Below are 21,341 nucleotides of genomic sequence, written 5' to 3' on the forward strand. Positions count from 1 at the left end.
TTAACTGATTCGTTTATTTTCGCCACACAAAACATTTGTTCAATATACATTTACAGTTTATACAAAGGACAGCGAGACATCGCCCAGACATCATGTTGCTGCTGACATCAGTGCTGATCTGCTTTCATATTCAGTGGAAGTGAACGGAGTCTGTTTGTAAAACTCACAGCAGCAGCTCGTCTTTGGCAGAATAAGTTTGAAGTACTTTAAAGGAATAGTTCAACATTCACTTTCTTTTTGCCAGAGAATCAGATGAGAAGATCAGCGTCACACAGGAAACTGTTAGCTTAGCATAACGACTGTAAACAGCTAGCATGGCTACGCTAAGAGCACCGATGAGCACAAGTCTAACAAAGTTCTGCTGCAGCCTCATGAACAGATGAGTGACAAATCTTTACATCTCTGCAAGAAAGCACATTTACTGAAGTTTACATTTACATTTCTCTCCTGAATCCTTCTGGGCTCTTCTTAAACACTGAAAAGAAAGACATCCGGGTTAATTCTAACAATTGTCTCAAGAGAGTCCGGCATATTGAATTTGAATGAAGTATTCTGGGTCCTACCTGCCCAGAGTGCCGCCAGCCTGGGTGTAGTACTTGTTGTAGTCCAGTCGCAGTAGCAGCTGAGCCAGGTCAGAGTTTATCTGATGGTTCCTCACGCTGGAGAGGATCTTAAACAGCAGGGAGGACTGCCGTCTGAAGCCCTGCAAGTGTAGCGCCCCGTGTTACTCAACATATATATATATTGTCGACGTGTTCCGACATCGGACAAACGAGGAGGCGAGCGACTCCACCTTGACCAGGATGTCCAGCTGAGCGGTTCCCCTCTCGTCCAGCAGCACCACGCTCTGACTGACCAGCGAGCAGAAGGTCTGACACAGATCCAGGATCTCGTTCAGACAGTGGAACACCTGAGGACGCAGTTCATGAGGCTTAATCTGGAGCTCAGTGTCTTTAGTTTTGACACGCCATACCGTTAAATTGTTTGATGACTTACTGGTCAAGGTAACACGGGATGAGTAATTAATATTGACATATGTGGCTCAGTGATTTATACCGGCTTCAGGAGGATGAAGGACTGGGCGAGCAGGTTACTGAGGAAGTGGTCGTGGGCCAGTCGGATGCTCTCAAAGTCTCTGGTGGAGTTGATCTGCTGAAGCAGCTGAGAGAACTGTGACTCCAGCACATCCACCTGCAGACAAGCAACAAGACAAAGACTCGAAAAAAGTACCTCTGCCAACGCAATGCCCCAATCACACGTTGAAGCTTAAAAAGGTCTGCAAGAAGTCTTTTCATGGGAGATCTAAAGCTATGTGCACACACAAAAATCCACGATTTAAAGAATGTGCAAGATGAACACAATCTTGCTGCACCATCTGTTTGGATAAAGACTGGTTTGCATGTGTACATATTTACACATCTGGCTCCCACTAACTCTTACCTGCAGGTAGTACTGCAGGTTGTCGATCAGGAAGGCCATGTGGTTGCGTAGTCTCCACTTAACGGCGTCCGTCTGGCTGGACTTCAGGTGCTTTCTCTGCATTTGCAGAGCCCAGCAGTGCTGCAGCTGAGACTGCACCCGCCGCACGCTCAGCAAGTACCTGAACACAACGTTGTACCTGAGCACAGAGAGGAGGAGCGATGAGGAGGAGGAGCGAGGAGGAGGCGCAATGAGGAGAGGAGGAGCAATGAGGAGGAGGGGAGGAGCGATGAGGAGAGGAGGAGCAATGAGGAGGAGAGGAGGAACAATGAGGAGCGGAGCGATGGAGGAACGATGAGGATGAGAGGAGAAACGATGAAGAGAAGAGGAGCGATCAGCAGGAGAGGAGAAATGATGAGGAGAGGAGGAGCGATCAGGAGGAGGAACGATCAGGAGAGGAGGAGCAATCAGCAGGAGAGGAGAAACGATGAGGAGAGGAGGAGGAACGATGAGGAGAGGAGAAACAATGAGGAGGAACGATCAGGAGGAGCGATGAGGAGGAGAGGAGGAGCGATCAGGAGGAGGAGCGATCAGGAGGAGGAGCGATCAGGAGAAGAGGAGCAATCAGCAGGAGAGGAGAACCGATGAGAGGAGGAACGATCAGGAGGAGCGATGAGGAGGAGAGGAGGAGCGATGAGGAGGAGAGGAGGACCGATGAGGAGGAATGATGAGAGGAGGAACGATCAGGAGGAGCGATGAGGAGGAGCGATGAGAGGAGGAACGATGAGGAGGAATGATGAGAGGAGGAACGATCAGGAGGAGCGATGAGGAGGAGCGATGAGGAGGAGAGGAGGAACGATGAGGAGGAATGATGAGAGGAGGAACGATCAGGAGGAGCGATGAGGAGGAGCGATGAGGAGGAGAGGAGGAACGATGAGGAGGAATGATGAGAGGAGGAACGATCAGGAGGAGAGGAGGAGCGATGAGGAGGAGAGGATTTTCACCAGCTTGTACTCAAAACAAACAATTAAAAACACAATACTTCATCAGGGAGCCAAACGAGTACACACTTCTCCAAGATGGCCGGAGTGAAGAGGATGTGCAGCGGCCACTGAACCTTGTAGGTGAGACCGAGAGCCGCCCAGCCTGTGGGAGGAGCCTCGCGAGGGGAGGTGTCTTGTGGAGGCGTGGCTCCATCTCTGAGGCCCATCGCCTCTGAAAAACACCAACAGTAATTTAATATTGAGCCTCACTGAACACAATGAGTCTGATAATCATCTTTCCACAGTACAAGCCCCCCCCAGAGGTTTCTGCCTCTTCCTGCTCTGTGATATTATTTAGAATATCGACCAGAGAGAAGGAGCAGATTATAAATTTGAGAAGCCATAAATAGAGAATGTGCTGCATAAATAAATGATTTTTTTAAATTGTCGAGTAAATTTCTCTAAATTAACAATTAAAATCATTTTTTCCAGCACTAGTTAAGACTTGATGTTTTCAATCAGCATTAAAAACTGAAGAATAGAGTTATACAGTTCGATCATAAAACCACTGGGGGCGCCAAACACCAAACAGGAGAGCATGCAGGCGTTTCCTCCTTCAGTCTGAGCAGGAAGCGCTGGTGGGCAGCACACCTTTGCTGTCTTTGCCCTGGTAGTCCACAGTGAGGTGCAGCAGAGGCAGCAGGTTGTCGTCGTCCAGCAGCACCTTATGAGCGGCCTGCTGAAAGGCCACGTTCACATCTGTGGAACACAAGAAGACACATTCAGCTCTTCTCCGAGTCCTGAATGTAAACTGACAGGTTTCCATGAAGCTCAAACCCGATCGGACCCCGACACACTTTCTCCATTGGCTGAGCGAGGAGTGGAAGTGGACATCAAACCAGCACCAACTTCTCCACTGCCCTTAACTGTGGCTACTACCAGGTCCATTTACAACCTGCATTACTGCTACTTAATGAATATGATATCAGACCATCAACCTGTATCTACACATTCCATTCCACCTCCCTCAAGGATGTGTTATGGTCTTCTGATATCTTCACGTCATCGAGTGTTTCGGGGATGCACTTTAACATGACACACCGTCGGGTGGACTGAAGGCCTCCGTCACGGTGACGGATGTCTCCTGCTCACGGAGGAGAGTGTGTCCCACAGTTTACCCGTTTATCGATTTGATGACACTCCGTAATGAAGAGCTCGTGGGCAGAGTGGGCGTGGTTCAGTGGTTCAGCGGCTAATCTCTTTGTAAAAAGTGGTTATGTGCTCATGAATAAGATATAAACCAACAAAAACTCAACGGTACTCGCGTTTCACCTGCTGCAATACACAGCAGACATCTTCTTGTGAACTTTTGTTATCATAAAAAGTCAAAGTACTTTATAGCAATATGAAATCTGTCAGAGTATTAAATGTCATAAGAAAGGTGAGGATATACAGTATGTGATTATAATAACAGTCATAGTAGTGTACGCCATGAAGAAATGCCATGCAGCGTGTCTGTACTTCTAAGTAGTTCGGGGTCTTTGCCTCTTGTTCCTCTGACCAAACCAGCGTTAATCTGATTATTATCGATGGATGATGAGGTTGGATCAGTGACCGTCGACGGCCGGTTACACCTCGTTGTGATCGTTACAGGTGAGACAACCACACACTTCTGTGAAGGACGACTGAGTGAAAACGTCTTCACAGATGTTGGACGCACCGTGCTCGGTGACGGCGGTTGGAGGAGTCTTCAACATGTGCTGCGCGAGGTCAATAAAAACCTGGTAGAGCTCGCCGCGACCCAGCAGGTAGAAGTCCTTAATGATCTGGAGGAAAACACAAACATCAACACTGCTCATTCACTGATTCATGATCCAGAAAACAAAGTGTGTCGAGTACAAACCTTGAGCTGTTCGAGCAGATCGGACTCCTCCACCATCAACGTCCAGAGGTGCTGAAAGTCAGTGAGCGTGGATTGTTATTCAGTTTAAAGATTTCACCAAAGGCAGTCAGCCTCGCTCCCCGAAACCTGATGCTGAACGGGAACCGGTTCTACGTTAGAGACTCGCATCACGAGCAGAGAGAAGAACACGTCGCAGAACTCAAACACAATAAAACCCTCACGAGCAAGTTCATCACAACACGTGACCAACAGTCTGTGTATGGAGCAGCCGTCAGGCAACGGTAGTGATGTCATGCGGTAGTGATGTCATGCGGTAGTGATGTCATGCGGTAGTGATGACATGCGGTAGTGATGTCATGCGGTAGTGGTGTCATGCGGTAGTGGTGTCATGCGGTAGTGGTGTCATGCGGTAGTGGTGTCATGCGGTAGTGATGTCATGCGGTAGTGATGTCATGCGGTAGTGGTGTCATGCGGTAGTGGTGTCATGCGGTAGTGGTGTCATGCGGTAGTGGTGTCATGCGGTAGTGGTGTCATGCGGTAGTGATGTCATGCGGTAGTGATGTCATGCGGTAGTGGTGTCATGCGGTAGTGGTGTCATGCGGTAGTGATGTCATGCGGTAGTGGTGTCATGCGGTAGTGGTGTCATGCGGTAGTGATGTCATACGGTAGTGATGTCATGCGGTAGTGGTGTCATGCGGTAGTGGTGTCATGCGGTAGTGGTGTCATACGGTAGTGATGTCATGCGGTAGTGATGTCATGCGGTAGTGATGTCATGCGGTAGTGATGTCATGCGGTAGTGATGTCATGCGGTAGTGATGTCATGCGGTAGTGGTGTCATGCGGTAGTGGTGTCATGCGGTAGTGGTGTCATGCGGTAGTGGTGTCATGCGGTAGTGGTGTCATGCGGTAGTGATGTCATACGGTAGTGATGTCATGCGGTAGTGATGTCATGCGGTAGTGATGTCATGCGGTAGTGATGTCATGCGGTAGTGATGTCATGCGGTAGTGATGTCATGCGGTAGTGATGTCATGCGGTAGTGATGTCATGCGGTAGTGGTGTCATGCGGTAGTGGTGTCATGCGGTAGTGGTGTCATGCGGTAGTGATGTCATGCGGTAGTGATGTCATGCGGTAGTGATGTCATGCGGTAGTGATGTCATGCGGTAGTGATGTCATGCGGTAGTGATGTCATGCGGTAGTGATGTCATGCGGTAGTGATGTCATGCGGTAGTGATGTCATGCGGTACTTTCATCACAAGAACAGGATCATCAATGAAACATAATCACTAAGATCATTGTTTATCTGTGAATTTTCTAGATTTTAGAACTTTTTGTATTGCTGCTCATTTGTTTACATACAAGAAAAATAAAGCAATGTTGATTCTTTTCTTCAGTAATTGTTTTTCTTTCTCACATTATAATAAAAAAAGAACCGATGAGTACCGATAAGGAACCGAACCGATGAGTACCGATACCCGTCCTTAGTGCAGTAGAATACCAGCTCACCTCAGCCACCGTGCTCCTGATCCGATCAATCAAGTTCTCAAAATCCACCAGGCTGAAGAGAGGCTGCTGCTTGAGTCGGTGCAGCTCGGCAGCAAACATGTCCTCCTGGTGCTTCAGTATGGAGCCTAAAACAAAGAAAACAGTGAGATGCGACATAAAGACTAAAGCTATAATAAGATACTACAAGCAGAACGAAGGGCTACCGGCTCTAGACGGGCTGTGGTTGTGGTTCTCAAACATCTGGACGGACTCTCCAACGAAGAGGATCTTCTCGGCCACTCGGACGGGAATGTAAGAAGGAAGCATCTCCGCTCGCAGGGAGAACTGCTGCAGAGACGGAGCCAGCATGTTCTCCTCCTCGATCAGCCTCTGCCCCAAAGCACAGACGCTCACAATCAAGACTCTGTTCAACAACATGTACGTACCGATCTCCTGGCCCGTGTGTCTGAAGCTTTGTTTAGAACTCGCGCCTCCACAGATGGAGCGAGCTCTGAGCATACTCAACGCGCTGTGAGCTGCAGTATTCTCCTAAACACCGGACGAGTTAGACAACGAGTGTAACTCATAGATATGAACACAGACTGTCTGCAGGTGAAACCAGCAGAACGTAATAAACCTCCACAATGACGAGGAGGGATTGTGCTATCTGTAAACTCATATTCATGGCTACTTTACTACCTTCATACAAACCCTGTAAAGACAAAAGTAAAGTATTAAATGTATAAATAAAGAAACAAAGGTTGAATATCCTGTAAACTATTTGATTTGGCTGCAAAATATTTACTCAACATCAGACTTTTAAGACTTCCTGTTTGTGAAAAGAACGGCCTTCTTTGTTTAATCCCCAGACGTGTTAATAGTTTTTTTTTTAAATCACAGGACTGTTTTTGTGACAGTCACGTGATCTCGCACGCAACGTTACAAAAGATTCAGATGTGGACGACCAAGCGCCGCGACCACTCGTCCTGTGCGATTACGTCATTTCATCATCAATGAAGCTTGGCTGCGATTCCCACCAGGTCCTGGAGCTCTCGGAGCTGCTTCCCACTCAGGCCTCCCAGCCCCAGGTCCTCCTCCTCCTCCTCCTCCTCCTGGTTGGCAGCAGCTCCTCCTGCACTGGGGCCCTGCTTCACGAAAAACTCCTCGCTCTGGTCCAGCAGCAATCCGTGCAGCATCCAAGCTGCCAGCTGCTTGTACATCACACCGTGGCACACAGCAAGAATTCTGCAGAAAGTCACACGACGCGATAAATCAAAGAAGAAGACGATACCAACGCCGGCCCCCTCCCTCTGGAACTCTCTCTCCCAACACCTCAGACATTCTCCCCCCCTCAAAACTCACCCATTCAAACCTGCGATACACAGTTATGTAATCTTATTGTCTTTTTACTGTTATGTCAATTAAATTGCTTTGTTTTCATTGTTACAACGTTAAAGCATCTGCAGCAAAGGACGGATTCATACACCCCTCCCATGTAAACCCACAACAAATGGAAAACCTTCAATTACAAAACAATTACAAGAATAAAATACATTTGAAATCATTATTTCCTTACTTCAACTGAAAGAGGATTACTTGGTGTCTCTATATTGATTGTGCATCAGAAGAGAACTTGTTGAAATCCTGCCGTACAGAATCTACAGTTCATCCCAACAACGTAGAGGGAATTTGAAACTTGGATTAAAGTCGTCCCCAGTGAGACACTTACTTCTCTAAGGCCATGCGGACGGGAGGAAGCCCACCACAGCTGTGCTTGTACACCGTCTCCAGGATCTGACAGCCATGGATCTACAGCAGCAACACACACGCGTTACTCCGGACCATTTCGTTTGTATGAAACGCTTTGAGAGATGAGAAGGCGCCCGAAAAGAAAAGTTTGCAAGTTTGTTGAGCAAGTTCTTGGACATTGCAGAGATTTGGGCTTAATAGAATGTTAGGAAACCGTCGTATTGCCCGTCGACGACCTTCATGCACATAAAGTAACATGGATGTGATAAGAGGACATGATGGATCAAGCATCCCTAACTGACGCATCATTACATGTCATTGCTGCTTTCCACACACAAACTCATTTGTGTTTTCGCTCAATATTCTACAAATGATTTGGTTCTTTGTCCTCTTGAAGTGCTGAACGCCACCCTGAACTTACATTTCCTGGTGAAATGCTACTAGAACCAATCCTTACCTTCTGTGATTTGATCGACTCTACCACCACCATCACAGAGGGAAACAGCAGCTGGAACTAAAGGAAAAGGTACAGTGTCAGACAAACATTTAGCTGGAGAAAGCTTTCCACTGGGAGTGGTTTTAGTATATTTTTCAACGAAATAAATCAAAGAATTATCTCTTAAGATGAATGCTTTACCTGATCAAGCTTATAATTCACATGAGATATCGTCAGATGTGGATCTCCAAGGAACTGAAATACATGCAAACACAAGTTAGATGAGCACATTTCACGTGCTCCACCATTTATTCCTGTTGTGCGTGACATCATTTTACCTCTTGTTCGAGGTCCAGCAGGGCCTGTCTGTACGGCTGCAGGCTCGAGTCCAGCCCTGTGCAGAAAGCCCGCAAGTAAATTCCATGAAGTCCCGTCTGGTTGGGCAGGTTGGTGTGATGTTCCTGAAGAGAGAACGTTGTTGAAAACAGAGAAATCCAGTGTTAGATACGGACGGCTAGGGAACGGTCTAACACACTTTATATCATCCTTAAACATGCAGCATGGGGGGGGGGGGGCACAACTGCTAAATATCAAAAGTGCTGTTTTATGGCATCGAGGGACTTTACCTGCTGATGCACATGGCCCGTGTGCTGTTCTATAAACTCTGTGAAGCGGATGTAATCGGAGCCCAGCTTAGAAAGCCGGTTGAGGACGCTGGTCTCACTGGGGTGGAGGAAGGGCAGTTCCTGGGACACCTGTGGGCGGAACAAAGTGTGTGATGTTGGAAAGGAAACACTGTGGGCCTCATTTAAGGACTTTTTGCTTTTCTGATACGTGGATCCAAGGACAGAGGGCTTCGTATGTGTACAGATTGTAACGTCCTCTGAGAATACTTTGTCATTTTGGGCTATACAAATAAACTGAATTGAATTAATACAAAGGTTACTGTGGGGCACAACCTATAAACACTCTTTCCTCTGCATGTAGAGCAGTCCAGTTGAACTCTGTAGAATGCCAGTGTTACACCACCGCTTAAGTGAATCAGTCGGTCTAACTTTCTGTCAATGAACAGTCCTGTTCCTTACAAGCACAATGAGCTATGATGGAAGCACATCCTCGCATGTTGTTATGGTGGTGTCTCTCTTGAAGTCCGGGGAGAGACTATACTGTAGAAAGTACACTGAACAAGTTCCCCCAAGTCATTTAGTGGTGAGAATGTATTCGTACACAGTGTAACACCGTCACCTCACTTTAGTGTGAACTTTACTTGTTCTCCTTCTCAACAGCAGGTTAGGTGAACTGGAGGGTCTAATGAATATGCAACATAAAGATAAGATAGAACTTTATGTACAGCCCGAGGGAAAACGTTGTACAGCAGTTGCAGGAAACAGTAGTAGTGTGAGCAAATACAATGCAAAAATACAAACAATAAAGTGAGGTGCAAAACCCAATTGTACACAATACCATAGATGCAGAAAAAAACATCATATTTAGCTAACTAACGTTAGCATGTCACTGTTAAACAGAAGCGTTGTTTCTTCGGTTTTACCTGCAAACCCGTCCGTTTGTTCCACGTAAAGATCGTCCCCGGGTATCCGCTCAACGCCAGCAGCAGCTCGTGAATCATGTTAATTCACCTTTAATTGATTGACGTTGGAAAATGCAGCTGTCAGCTTCTCATTCAGCCACCAAAACAAAACCACCGTCGTCAGCCCGCGCTGTCGCAGGTTGACTACGTCACGACGCAAAGCATCACGGTGGCACGGACTGGTTGCTAACCAACAGTAACCATGGACGTAGTAACCGTCGCTCCTTCGCATTTTCCTTTTCCTTCTACATTGATTTTATGCAGCTAAACATCACAAAGGTGTCTTCTATTATTCAGCTTTTGGGATCAACGAGACGATACAAAAGCATCCGCTGTTTTTTATTTATGTTAACAGAAGTCAACGAACGATGAGGCGCTTCCGGGAAATGTAGTTCCTCTCAAAAAAAAAAAGGTAGCATCGTCATCAATCGGTCATGTAGCTAGCTTAGCTAGCAACACCTCGCAACGGAGAGAGAGCTTGGTATGTCGTAGTTTCTAGTAAAAATGATTAAAGCGGCTTCATTCAGGCTGTAAAAGCTATTTATAGCATATTAGTGTCATATTATGATTGAGTTCGAGCACGTAGTAATCATATGCGACTTTCTACTAGAGCTATTTGTAATCACTTGGCTAACTTAGCCGTCAAACTTAACTTAACGGTAGTTAGTTGCTAAAGTCAGTATGTCAGTGGCGTTATCGACGTTAAAATGTTAGCTTAATTATGCTAACGTTAGCAACCAAACACCAACTGTCTGCGGTCTTAAAACGATAACTAGTAGGTAAACACAGCTATATCAGACTTGTTGAATTTAATTAGCCGGATTCAAGCTAGCTGTACTAATATGACGTGCCACACAAATACACGAGCAGGTGTTGGTTTCCTATGCTATAAACGTGACAGTGTTTGTTATATTGCAGGGCTAATATTAATAATAATAACTATTTATATAGCACCTTTAAAAACAGAGTTCACAAAGTGCTTTGACAGAAAGCAGCAAAAGCAAGACAATAATAACAACAGAAAGCTCAGAGACAGTTGGTACCCTACAAATAAGATTTTATATATATTTAGTAAAATCAACAAATACAAATACAGAAAAGCGACGACATCACATTCTGTACAATGTGTTTTAAGAAGTGATTTAACAGAGATGACTGATTCTGCGTTCCTTGTTTCCTCAGGTCGATCCAAAGCCGGGATGGCGTGTGAGACGAGCGAAGAGGACATTGTTTCAGAGTACCTGGTCCAGAACCCACAGTTGGCCCAGTGGGTCGACACTCTCAGGACCTACTGTGAGAGCAACAAACAGTGGGCTGCTCGGAGAGAGTTCATCCTCAGAAACATGGAGGCTTCTTCTTACACCACCACACTGGAGCTCGGAGTGCCCAGCAGCAGTAATCTGGACAAGCTGCTCTCTCTGTCCATGGTCTGGGCCAATCACGTGTTCCTCGGCTGCAGGTAAGACTCACACCGACAGAGCAGAATGATGTAAAACTCCAGGAAGCAGAAGATAAAGCTATGCTCAACGTGGAGTCCACTTATTTATTTATTTTATGTACAGTTTAAAACATAAATGTCACCATTTGATGCACCGTACCAGATTATAGCTTTAAGATAACTCACATCTGTAGTCCCTTTGGCAGGTCAAAACAAGGAATGCACAATAACAAACAGTAAAGACATACAAAGCTACACACTGGTATAGAGGATGTTCTTGAAGATGGTACAGTCTCATATAGAGGATATTCTTGAGGATGGTACAGTCTGGTATAGAGGATATTCTTGAGGATGGTACAGTCTCATATAGAGGATATTCTTGAGGATGGTACAGTCTGGTATAGAGGATATTCTTGAAGATGGTACAGTCTCATATAGAGGATGTTCTTGAGGATGGTACAGTCTCATATAGAGGATATTCTTGAGGATGGTACAGTCTCATATAGAGGATATTCTTGAAGATGGTACAGTCTCATATAGAGGATGTTCTTGAGGATGGTACAGTCTCATATAGAGGATATTCTTGAGGATGGTACAGTCTCATATAGAGGATATTCTTGAGGATGGTACAGTCTCATATAGAGGATATTCTTGAAGATGGTAGAGTCTCATATAGAGGATATTCTTGAGGATGGTACAGTCTGGTATAGAGGATATTCTTGAGGATGGTACAGTCTCATATAGAGGATATTCTTGAGGATGGTACAGTCTGGTATAGAGGATATTCTTGAGGATGGTACAGTCTCATATAGAGGATATTCTTGAAGATGGTACAGTCTGGTATAGAGGATATTCTTGAGGATGGTACAGTCTCATATAGAGGATATTCTTGAGGATGGTACAGTCTGGTATAGAGGATATTCTTGAGGATGGTACAGTCTCATATAGAGGATATTCTTGAGGATGGTACAGTCTCATATAGAGGATGTTCTTGAGGATGGTACAGTCTCATATAGAGGATATTCTTGAAGATGGTACAGTCTCATATAGAGGATGTTCTTGAGGATGGTACAGTCTCATATAGAGGATATTCTTGAGGATGGTACAGTCTGGTATAGAGGATATTCTTGAAGATGGTACAGTCTGGTATAGAGGATGTTCTTGAAGATGGTACAGTCTCATATAGAGGATGTTCTTGAGGATGCTACAGTCTGGTATAGAGGATATTCTTGAGGATCTAATAGATATTTACTGAGCGAGTATACACCAAGTCACGTAGTGGAGGAGGGGCCAAACCATTTTAAATGTTATAAACCGGGCACAAATTTGCCACTTGTCTCTGTTCTCTTCACCCTTCAGCTATTCGCAGGCTGTGATGAACCGGATCAAGGAGATGGGTGAGGGGATAGTGGTCACAGATGCCCCCGTTCACAAAACAACAAAAGATGGAATCCTGGCCAGAGGAAAGCGGACTGGTAATGCAATCCACACGTTTAATAAGAATAAAACAGACTGTATTTACTGTGGGCGGTGACACGAGACAAAACACTCACTACCATTATTTTATAGTTTTAGCTTGTTTGTAACGGATACATAGGGAGAGAAATGACACGACAGTAAGCATTGTGGCAGAGCGCTATAGGCTGGGATCGTCTTCAAATGTATTTCTAATATTATGTTTCCCCGTGTATGTGTAAGATATTAGAAGCACCTTTCAACACGATGCAATCCAGCACCACCACAAGCTACGGCCTCAAAAACTACAATCGGCTTTGAGTAGAGATGAGTGATGAAGGATTTCATCAGCAATCAGTTATTTTTCCACACAACCCATCCTTGGTGATTGATAGTACTACAAAAGTGCACACTATGAATGACAACGTACAGTACATAAATAGTAATACCATTTTGGTATTGAACCACATCACTTATTTTATTTCTCTGTATTCAGCCATAAGACATCTGTGCACTCATCGCTGTCTCCTGCCTGTTGTGTCATTATTCTCAGAGGGTGGCGCTGACGGCGCTGTGAAAAGAGCCAGATGTGGAGCTCCGTGGCCTGCGAGTCAGAAATCCGGACCTCGTCCACAGGCTCCAGCAGAGCACCAGCCCTTCTTCAACCGCCTCTACAAGGCGGTGGCCTGGAAGTTGGTGTCGGCGGGGGGCTTCGGTCCAAACTTGGACCATTTTGAAATACTTTGCAGCTGCGTCGAGTCGTGTAAAGAGACCCTGACCAGCGTGTTTGTGCCACTGAAGGACATCGACGGCCTCCCCGCGGGTCGCACGCAGAAGGAAGGCCACGTGTGCGAGATCCGCTGTCAGACTGTGTACATGGGGACGGGATACGGGTGGGACGAGGCCGCCGCCAGGGCCATGGCTTCCAAAGAGGCACTAAAAGTCTTTCAGGGGCGAAAAGTGTCAGTAAAGATCTGCAGACGGAGGTTCAAAGGGAGAGATGTGGAGGACTTGATGTTGTTGGACGAACAGCCTCGGAGTCAGGGCTCCCCTCCTGCTCTCAGCTACCCTTTTGAGGCCGAGCAGCAGGAAGACGCTTCCTCGTAGAGCAGACGGTTTGTGACGTTTGCCCTGCCGTGGTGCCTGCTGGGAGCAGAGACGAGTGACGTCTACTGAATGGAGCTACTGAAGGACTTCGTGACCGTGTCGGGGAGCAGACTGTTGAGCATCTCCCACGATACTTTGGTGTCATACTGCAGCTGGCACGGTGTAAGAGCAATGTACACATAGCTGAAGATGAGGAATAAGTCCAGACGTTATTTTTGTTGTTCAACTTAATTGATGTCAACATTCATTTCTATTTCTTTTTTTTAAACAAATGTACCCGCTAACCGTTGCGTTTTAGGATTGTTTCTGTGTCGGGTTGCGATTGCATTCTCATTTCTACTGACCCAAATGTCAGTTGATGAAAGTTAGGACAGTTATTTAGAGGCACCAGCATTTAATTCTCATTTTTCTACTTTAAAGAAAAAGTGTGTTTCTTCAATCAAAGTATTGCTTCAAAGAATTGACTGACTAGTTTGAGGTTGTTTTTTTTACAGTATGTTTCAGGAGGCCAACTACAGTACCCATTATATGATACATTATTATATTATGAATGCTACTGCTGTTATTTAATTTCTTTATTTAACGTCACTGATTCAAAGAAAAAAAGAAAGTGAGACCCACACAACGCTGGGATGTGTTGGAGAGTCACAGTTCATAAAACATGAGACAGTTTGACACCGTGTGTACAGCTGCGTGTGTCTGAGGGTGAAGTGCTGCTGTGGTTTCTTTGGTTTCTTTCTTTCTTCCTGTTTGGGTTGAAGGTGAACAGGGTTGCATTGAGGTGTGAGTTCCCACACTGTTCCTGTGTGTTACTGTACGTTTACACCAGTGGTTCTGTTTCTTAATATATTTTTAAATAAACCAAATAATTTAACCGCGTAAAGTTTTATTTGGTTTCTACCTGCAGATTCACACAAAAGACAGTACACCTAAAGAAAATGATAATACTTTGCATCCATAGTAGACTTGTGTCACCTCTTATCAGCAGTAATTGGCAAGTTCAGACAGCAGCCGAGCAGGATGACTCCGCCCCTCATCATCAGAGACGCTTAAACAGCAGCTCCGATAAATAAAGAATCCTAAAACTCTGTGATTTGAGCGACGTTCACGCTTGACCTCCTCCCACAGTAGAAACTGAGCTATTGTTTGTGTCAGCAGGATTCCTCCGGCCTCATCAGCACCGTTCACCGGACTTCATCCACACGGCTGCACCGGGACTCGTTTCACTCCGTTGGACGGTCTGAACACTGATCCGTGTTCCGGGCCTTTGGAAGCTCGTTTTTATTTCAACGTCTGTGTGATTTAGGAATGGAACAAAGTTCCACCGCTAGAGACGACCGTGCCTTTGTGTGGATTTGAGCCTCGAGGCCGGTGTGGCTGTGAGAGTTCAAACCTTTTCATTTGGAAACTGATTTAGTTTGACCTTTTACTTTTTCACATTATTGACTGCGCTGTTGAATTCTACCAACAGTCCCCGTTATTATGTATTTGTTCATCCATCAGTTGGAACACTGGATGTGACCGCCAGTGGTGGAAGAAATATATTTTAAAGATTTTAATTCTACTTGATGTAGAATTTCTATTTGAGGGAAATAAAGTTTCATATTTTACACATATTACTGGGTGATTCCATATTTCAAAAAACACAAATATTGACAATTTGTATAGTTTATTATTATTATTTATTGTATTTGTTGTGGCTCGGCGCCCTATCGCCCTCTATTGATCAGCCGCCACTGACCATTTGAACTCGGGTAGACGTGTGTGTTCGCACGCTATCAATCAACGTCGCTGCCTCAAGCAGTGTCTGGAGTTGATGCATCGAGCGGTTCACACCCGACTACGTCATCCTCAGAGAACGATCTCTATTTCAGACTCTTATCATTTGTCACCCGCTCCGCTTCTCTGTCGCCTTTCGGGTTTTCTCGGTGTTTCCGTCACCGTCTCTCCGTCATTCTTCACCGCTCTGTCAAATTATCACACACAATCAAAGGTTTAGGCCCGGAGGGTTGTTGCCGCAGGTTTTTGAAGTGTCTCGCTGAGTGAGAAACAGCTCCTTATCCACACACGCAATCTCAATCGGAATTAAAGTATTGCCGCTCAGGAACTAAGACAAACCGTGTGATTGTCGGCCCGACCGCCTGTGTTTGGGTGTCCGTTTCTTAAAGTGTTTAATAAGACAAAGTGGATCGATGAATGTGCTTTTAATCCCTCAGTCGAATTTAGAGACGATAAGCAAGATTGGAGTTTTTTTACATAACAGCTATAAAGGTTAAAGGGTAATGTCGCTGTGGATCCACTTTTCTCATGTTTTTGTGTCTCAGTGACTAATGGGGACAACAAATGTCTCTAATTGGTCCAGTATTGAGGGAGAACGCTGCAGACAGCAACTGCTAAATAGGCTGAAATGCAATCAGGAGCAACTGCTCACCGTCAATCGAGAGGCGAAATCCCGCCCCTTCCTGTGTCCACCATGGGACCTTATTTTGGAAAAAAATATGTACGTTTTGGCTAACTTCACTAACGACACTTCCATAGTTATATTTACCCAAACCACGATCTTTTCTTGAATCGAGCTAAGTATTTCACGATCTTTTCTTGAATCAAACTAAGTATTTCACGATCTTTTCTTGAATCTATCTAAGTATTTCACGATCTTTTCTTAAGCCTAACTAAGTATTTCACGATCTTTTCTTGAATCTAACTATTTCACGATCTTTTCTTGAATCTAACTAAGTATTTCACGATCTTTTCTTGAATCTAACTAAGTATTTCACGATCTTTTCTTGAATCTAACTAAGTATTTCACGATCTTTTCTTAAGCCCAACTAAGTATTTCACGATCTTTTCCTGAGCCTAACTAAGTATTTCACGATCTTTTCTTGAATCTAACTAAGTATTTCACGATCTTTTCCTGAGCCTAACTAAGTATTTCACGATCTTTTCTTGAATCTAACTAAGTATTTCACGATCTTTTCCTGAGCCTAACTAAGTATTTCACGATCTTTTCTTGAATCTAACTAAGTATTTCACGATCTTTTCCTGAGCCTAACTAAGTATTTCACGATCTTTTCTTGAATCTAACTAAGTATTTCACGATATTTTCTTAAACCTAACTAAGTATTTTACAATCTTTTCTTAAACTTAACTAAGTATTTTACAATCTTTTCTTAAACTTAACTAAGTATTTTACAATCTTTTCTTAAACTTAACTAAGTATTTCACCATCTTTTCTTCAACCTGAATGCAGGTCAACAATCTGTGTCAAGAGTAAAAGAGGCGGAACACTTTGGCTGAGATGCAATCTGGGAACCCGCCCACAATGATTTCGCTCCTTATTATCTTAAAATGAGCTCGTTGTGAAACACTCCAGTAGAGACTCTTGTTCTCAGAGGCTCGTGTGTCATCAGAACGATAGCAGATGGGTTCAGAGAGCTGAAGGTGAAGACAAACGTTTTATTTTCCTGTTACGTCCGTCCTGTAAACACTTAAAACAACAATCTGAGGCAAAAACAAGCACTTTCACTTTCTACATTGCAGCGCTCTGGTTCAATGTCGGACCAATTTAAAACATATTTGACCCCATGAGTCACTTAGAAACAAAACCTCGGTTTGAAAACACTGAAGTAAGTAAGCCCTCTAAGAAAGCTTTTCTTCGTCTCACTTTGCAGTTTAAAAAGCGGTCGGTGAAATAAGAGTGATGATGCAGCTTTTTCAGGAAATCACAGCACAAACACGAAAACCTGCGATTAGATTGATCGACAGCACAAACTAAATATTATGTTGACTCCCCAACACACATCCCAGGTGTACACACACATCACACACACACACATCCCAGGTGTACACACACATCACACACTCACACACACACACACACACACACACACACACATCCCAGGTGTACACACACATCACACTCACACACTCACACAGAGCAGGAATGAATAAGTCAACAGTTTGTACTTGTCTCCGCTGCATTATTGATGACTGCTGACAGGGAGCAGAGAAGAAGAGACGGGCGGACCAGATGAGCAGTGATGTGGAACATGAACAGAACTAAACAGAGGAACTAAAACAACAGAGAGGAGTCCAGGAAAAATATCATGATTATTATTATTAGAGGGACTAAACCAGTAAATGTTCAATGATGATGTTTATTCGATGAATCTGATTGATTAACATTCCAGTGTTTTTCATGATGAAGGGTTTATGAGCATGTCACGTGAGGTATTCAGATCCTTTACTTCGGCAAAAGTATTAGTACCACAATGTAAAAATACTATGTTACAAGTGAAAGTCCATCATTCCAAATGTTATCTGAGTCAGAAAATACTCCAGGTGAATGGGTTAAAACGAACTCATAGATATCACCATGAAACTTTCACACTTGATGACTGACAGACAAATATTTTTTGTATCACAATTGTTCTGAAATTGTATGTTTAAATATGCAAACGAGGTATATGTGCTAATTTGCATAAATGTCTAGAACATATATCTGAATATTGGTTAAAGCAGGTTTAAACTCTGTGTTTCAGTTGGTAGACATTGTAGAGTCAGCGGTTTTTACAGAGGGAATTTGGGATATCAGATAAAAGTGCTTCCCTTTGATGGTTCCCTTTTCCCAAATCCATCTGTTGCCTTTGTTTGTAGCTGTATATCTACTCACGTTTTTGTAACTGTCCTTCAATCTCTTCTTTTTTTTTGCATTTGAGTGTATTATTTTACCTCCATATGTTCTGTATGTATAATATCTATAATATTTCCCTGAATTATTTTCACATTGGTTTTTGGTCAATTAAAACACAAAAAGTCTTAAAGTGTATTTACAGTCAGCACGGAGACACTTCTTCAGATGTGAAGTGAAATCAAACCTCGTCCTGCAGCTCAAACGTCAAAAGTAAAGGAACAGAAACTGATGTTTGAGTGAAGAAAAGGTCTTTGGTCGTAAGCTGAGCAGCACGTGTTGATGTTGAAGCTTAACTGTGAGGTTGCTGCACGAGTGCCATGAATCCGATAGACTGTCTTCTTTAGTCTTCATCTTCAGTTCAAATCTGAAATCATGTGCTGCAGGTTACTTTTCTTTCTCAGCGCCATTATGCACGTGACGGTCTCTGGCCAACAACAACCCCCTGGAGGCGTGACGTCACAGACCGCAGTCACAGCAAACGTCATTCCTCAAATATTGACTGACCTCTTTAACATCATCTTAAAAAAATGAATAAAACACATGCACATTGAATAGTGTTCAGATGAAAATAATATGCACTCACTCCACTGCTTTACAAAACAATAATGTTTATTATTATCACATATCACTATAATTATGATTCCATACACAGACATTAATGTGAAACAAAATAGTTCAAAAGACATATTTTTGGATTTTCCTCCAGACGAAGAATCACCATAATATTCCCATGAAGTTGCTGTTATGACTCAACAGCGTGCACGTGGTCCTCTTATTGTGCATCGTGGGTTATTTAGAAGCTCCTACATCACAACGACGACCCTGTGGTTTCACAGACATGAAGTGGTTCTGGATATTTAACGTCATGGGACTTTATAGTATTCTCATCTCCTGTCCATCACGATACATATCCGCACAGTTTCTTCTGTGATATAATGTATTTATATATTTGATCAGAATACAGTTCTTTTTCCTAAGTGTCGGCCAGTCACCAAACCTGCTCCTCAGCTGTATCACAAAAAATATCAGAGTAATTACAAAATAATCTTCTTCTTCTTCTCCCTCCTTCTCGATGCTATTCAGAGCCGGTGAGGCTCATAAGCACTTCAGCAGGAAAAAGTTGCAGAAAGCTCCCCGGGGACAGTCGCACATCTTGCCGATCCGAGCGCCTTTCCTCACGGCGCACTGCTCCCCGACATCACACTGAGGGAGAAGCACCAGCACCAGAGGGTTGATTCATTTCTGCCCCCCCGCGACATGAACACAATCAACGCAATAGCAGTCAATACAATGTGTTTAGGTACAGTACCGTTGGGACTTGGCCGAATTTCTTTTCCCATGAAGGGAGTCGTTTAGCTTGCAGCTTTTCCAGAACTTCTTGGAGAGCTCCGAGCTGACAGACGGATGAGAACAAACAAGAAAGTTCTCAATGAATGTGCATTTTTATTTCAGTCACATAAAATACAACTGCAAAAGGATTCTACAAAGTGATATCATCATATGCAATGTAGGTATAACAGTTGCATATTTTGTTTAAAAAGGACACAACTCGATACGAAATGTCAAATACGTAACAATCTGCACAGAACACAAGCACATCTTAAGTGCATGCTTTTCTGAATGGAGTTCATTTGAGGCGGCAACAAACTGGAGCTCAATGGCCACATTTACTAAAACTGCTCAACACAACACAACTGAAATTCAAAGTAACGTGCAAAAAGAAACACATGTAGCTGTAAAGGTCTTGTTTTGCAGAAGTGGAGTAATCATAAAGCTTTACCAGCTGCTTCTCACTCGTCAGGTTCGGACCCTTCGGATAGAAGTCCCGCAGGGATCTGGGGCTCAGCTCCTCTTCGGACTCGGGGTCCAACACTTGGGCTCTGGCGGCTCTGGAGAGCAGCAGCGCGCAGAGCAGCGCCCCGCTGAGCATCCTGGAGGTGGTCTGCATGGTCCCGATGCGCGGCAGCATGTGGGCCCCCTCTCTCGCACTCTTGTCTCAAATAGTCCCCCTCCCCTCCCCGCGCAAACACCTTCTTTTTTTAAATCCGACTCCTGCCATCTCTTCGCTCCACCTTATTCTTTTCCTTTTTTTTTGTCATGCGCAACAGCTGCCTTGGGTGAGTCATCCCGTAAAAGTTGCTGGGCAAAATATGCCTCAAAAGTCAACAACAACATCATGCAGCAGCTCTGCAAGGGCTCGTTACTGATGAAGCAGTGGATTACTTGGATGGAGGATGGAGGCTTTAAAACAGAGGAGGCATTAAACAATTGTCTGTAATATATTGTCATCATGAGATTATCATTTGAATCAGACACTTTGTGAATCTGTTGGATTACAGCCTCAAATGAATCACTTCAACTTTAAATAATGAACACTGCTTTGTTTATTCCACGATGATCAGCAGCAAGTCGCCACATTTTACTTTCATACTCTTCTATTATTGTAGAATGGCATTCTGCAGCCTCTCCTGCAGTTACACTTGGTGACTCAGTCGCTCCTTCTTCTGCCGTAAATGATGAAGAGAACTCGTTATTCTTCCTTCATAGTGAGCTTTATCCCTTTGAAAGATGTTTGGACTGTTCATGTGATGCAGAGACCGAGAGCCAAATGGACAAACTGATTGTTTTTATAAGCAGCTGTAATCAAGTTGTTATTGAAAGGGAAACGAAGGTTTGTCAAACCGCTGAAGTCATCTGTGTAGCACATCATCTCATTAGTGTAAAGACGAAATAGGTCAACATGTCCTTGTCATACAGTTTTGTTTCACTTTGTGATTAAACTACTGCTACATAATACAAAGCATTATGCTGAACAATAAAACAATTGTCTCATTGTTTTTATTGGTGCAAAAGCATCATAATGAACCCACAAATTAAAGGGATAATTACTCTGAACTCCATATTTGAGATAAATGATGTTCGTGATGCGGTTAATGGAAGCAGGAAGAGTTGGAAAAGAGAAACACTGCAAAGCAAACAAATGTACTTCAGTCTACTGTGAAATCAATCTAAATGTATATAAATACTCCCATTTTGTGTTGAACTCACTAATCAGGTACCCTCAATGATATCATTTGACCTCTTATG

At 44.0% G+C, this 21,341-nt stretch overlaps 3 protein-coding genes across 3 annotated transcripts; 1 reads left to right on the forward strand and 2 right to left on the reverse strand.

The window, feature by feature from the left end:
• Nucleotides 1–43: 43 nt before the first annotated feature.
• Nucleotides 44–9,672, reverse strand: tubgcp4 (tubulin gamma complex component 4). The gene is made up of 18 exons (XM_079295425.1): nt 9,523–9,672; nt 8,600–8,728; nt 8,312–8,434; nt 8,175–8,228; nt 7,995–8,051; nt 7,518–7,597; nt 6,826–7,033; nt 6,013–6,178; nt 5,810–5,934; nt 4,306–4,356; nt 4,123–4,228; nt 3,054–3,161; nt 2,490–2,634; nt 1,441–1,618; nt 1,057–1,191; nt 794–910; nt 564–703; nt 44–475 (listed from the first exon to the last, which is right to left on the reverse strand). Exons 1-18 carry the CDS (start codon nt 9,598–9,600, stop codon nt 469–471), a joined length of 2,007 nt encoding a protein of 668 aa, XP_079151551.1. The 5' UTR covers nt 9,601–9,672; the 3' UTR covers nt 44–468.
• A 261-nt stretch (nt 9,673–9,933) lies between these two features.
• Nucleotides 9,934–14,426, forward strand: cdkn2aip (CDKN2A interacting protein). The gene is made up of 4 exons (XM_079287452.1): nt 9,934–10,042; nt 10,744–11,020; nt 12,359–12,474; nt 13,008–14,426. Exons 2-4 carry the CDS (start codon nt 10,761–10,763, stop codon nt 13,559–13,561), a joined length of 930 nt encoding a protein of 309 aa, XP_079143578.1. The 5' UTR covers nt 9,934–10,042; nt 10,744–10,760; the 3' UTR covers nt 13,562–14,426.
• A 4,632-nt stretch (nt 14,427–19,058) lies between these two features.
• Nucleotides 19,059–20,223, reverse strand: cart3 (cocaine- and amphetamine-regulated transcript 3; the record flags this gene model as incomplete). Its single annotated transcript, XM_079294145.1, has 3 exons — nt 19,059–19,457; nt 19,564–19,647; nt 20,035–20,223. The coding sequence occupies 3 exons, from the start codon at nt 20,221–20,223 to the stop codon at nt 19,350–19,352; spliced, it is 381 nt and encodes a 126-aa protein (XP_079150271.1). The 3' UTR covers nt 19,059–19,349.
• Nucleotides 20,224–21,341: the final 1,118 nt, after the last annotated feature.

Source organism: Melanostigma gelatinosum, assembly GCF_949748355.1.
Source record: "Melanostigma gelatinosum genome assembly, chromosome: 2".
Taxonomy (NCBI): domain Eukaryota; kingdom Metazoa; phylum Chordata; class Actinopteri; order Perciformes; family Zoarcidae; genus Melanostigma; species Melanostigma gelatinosum.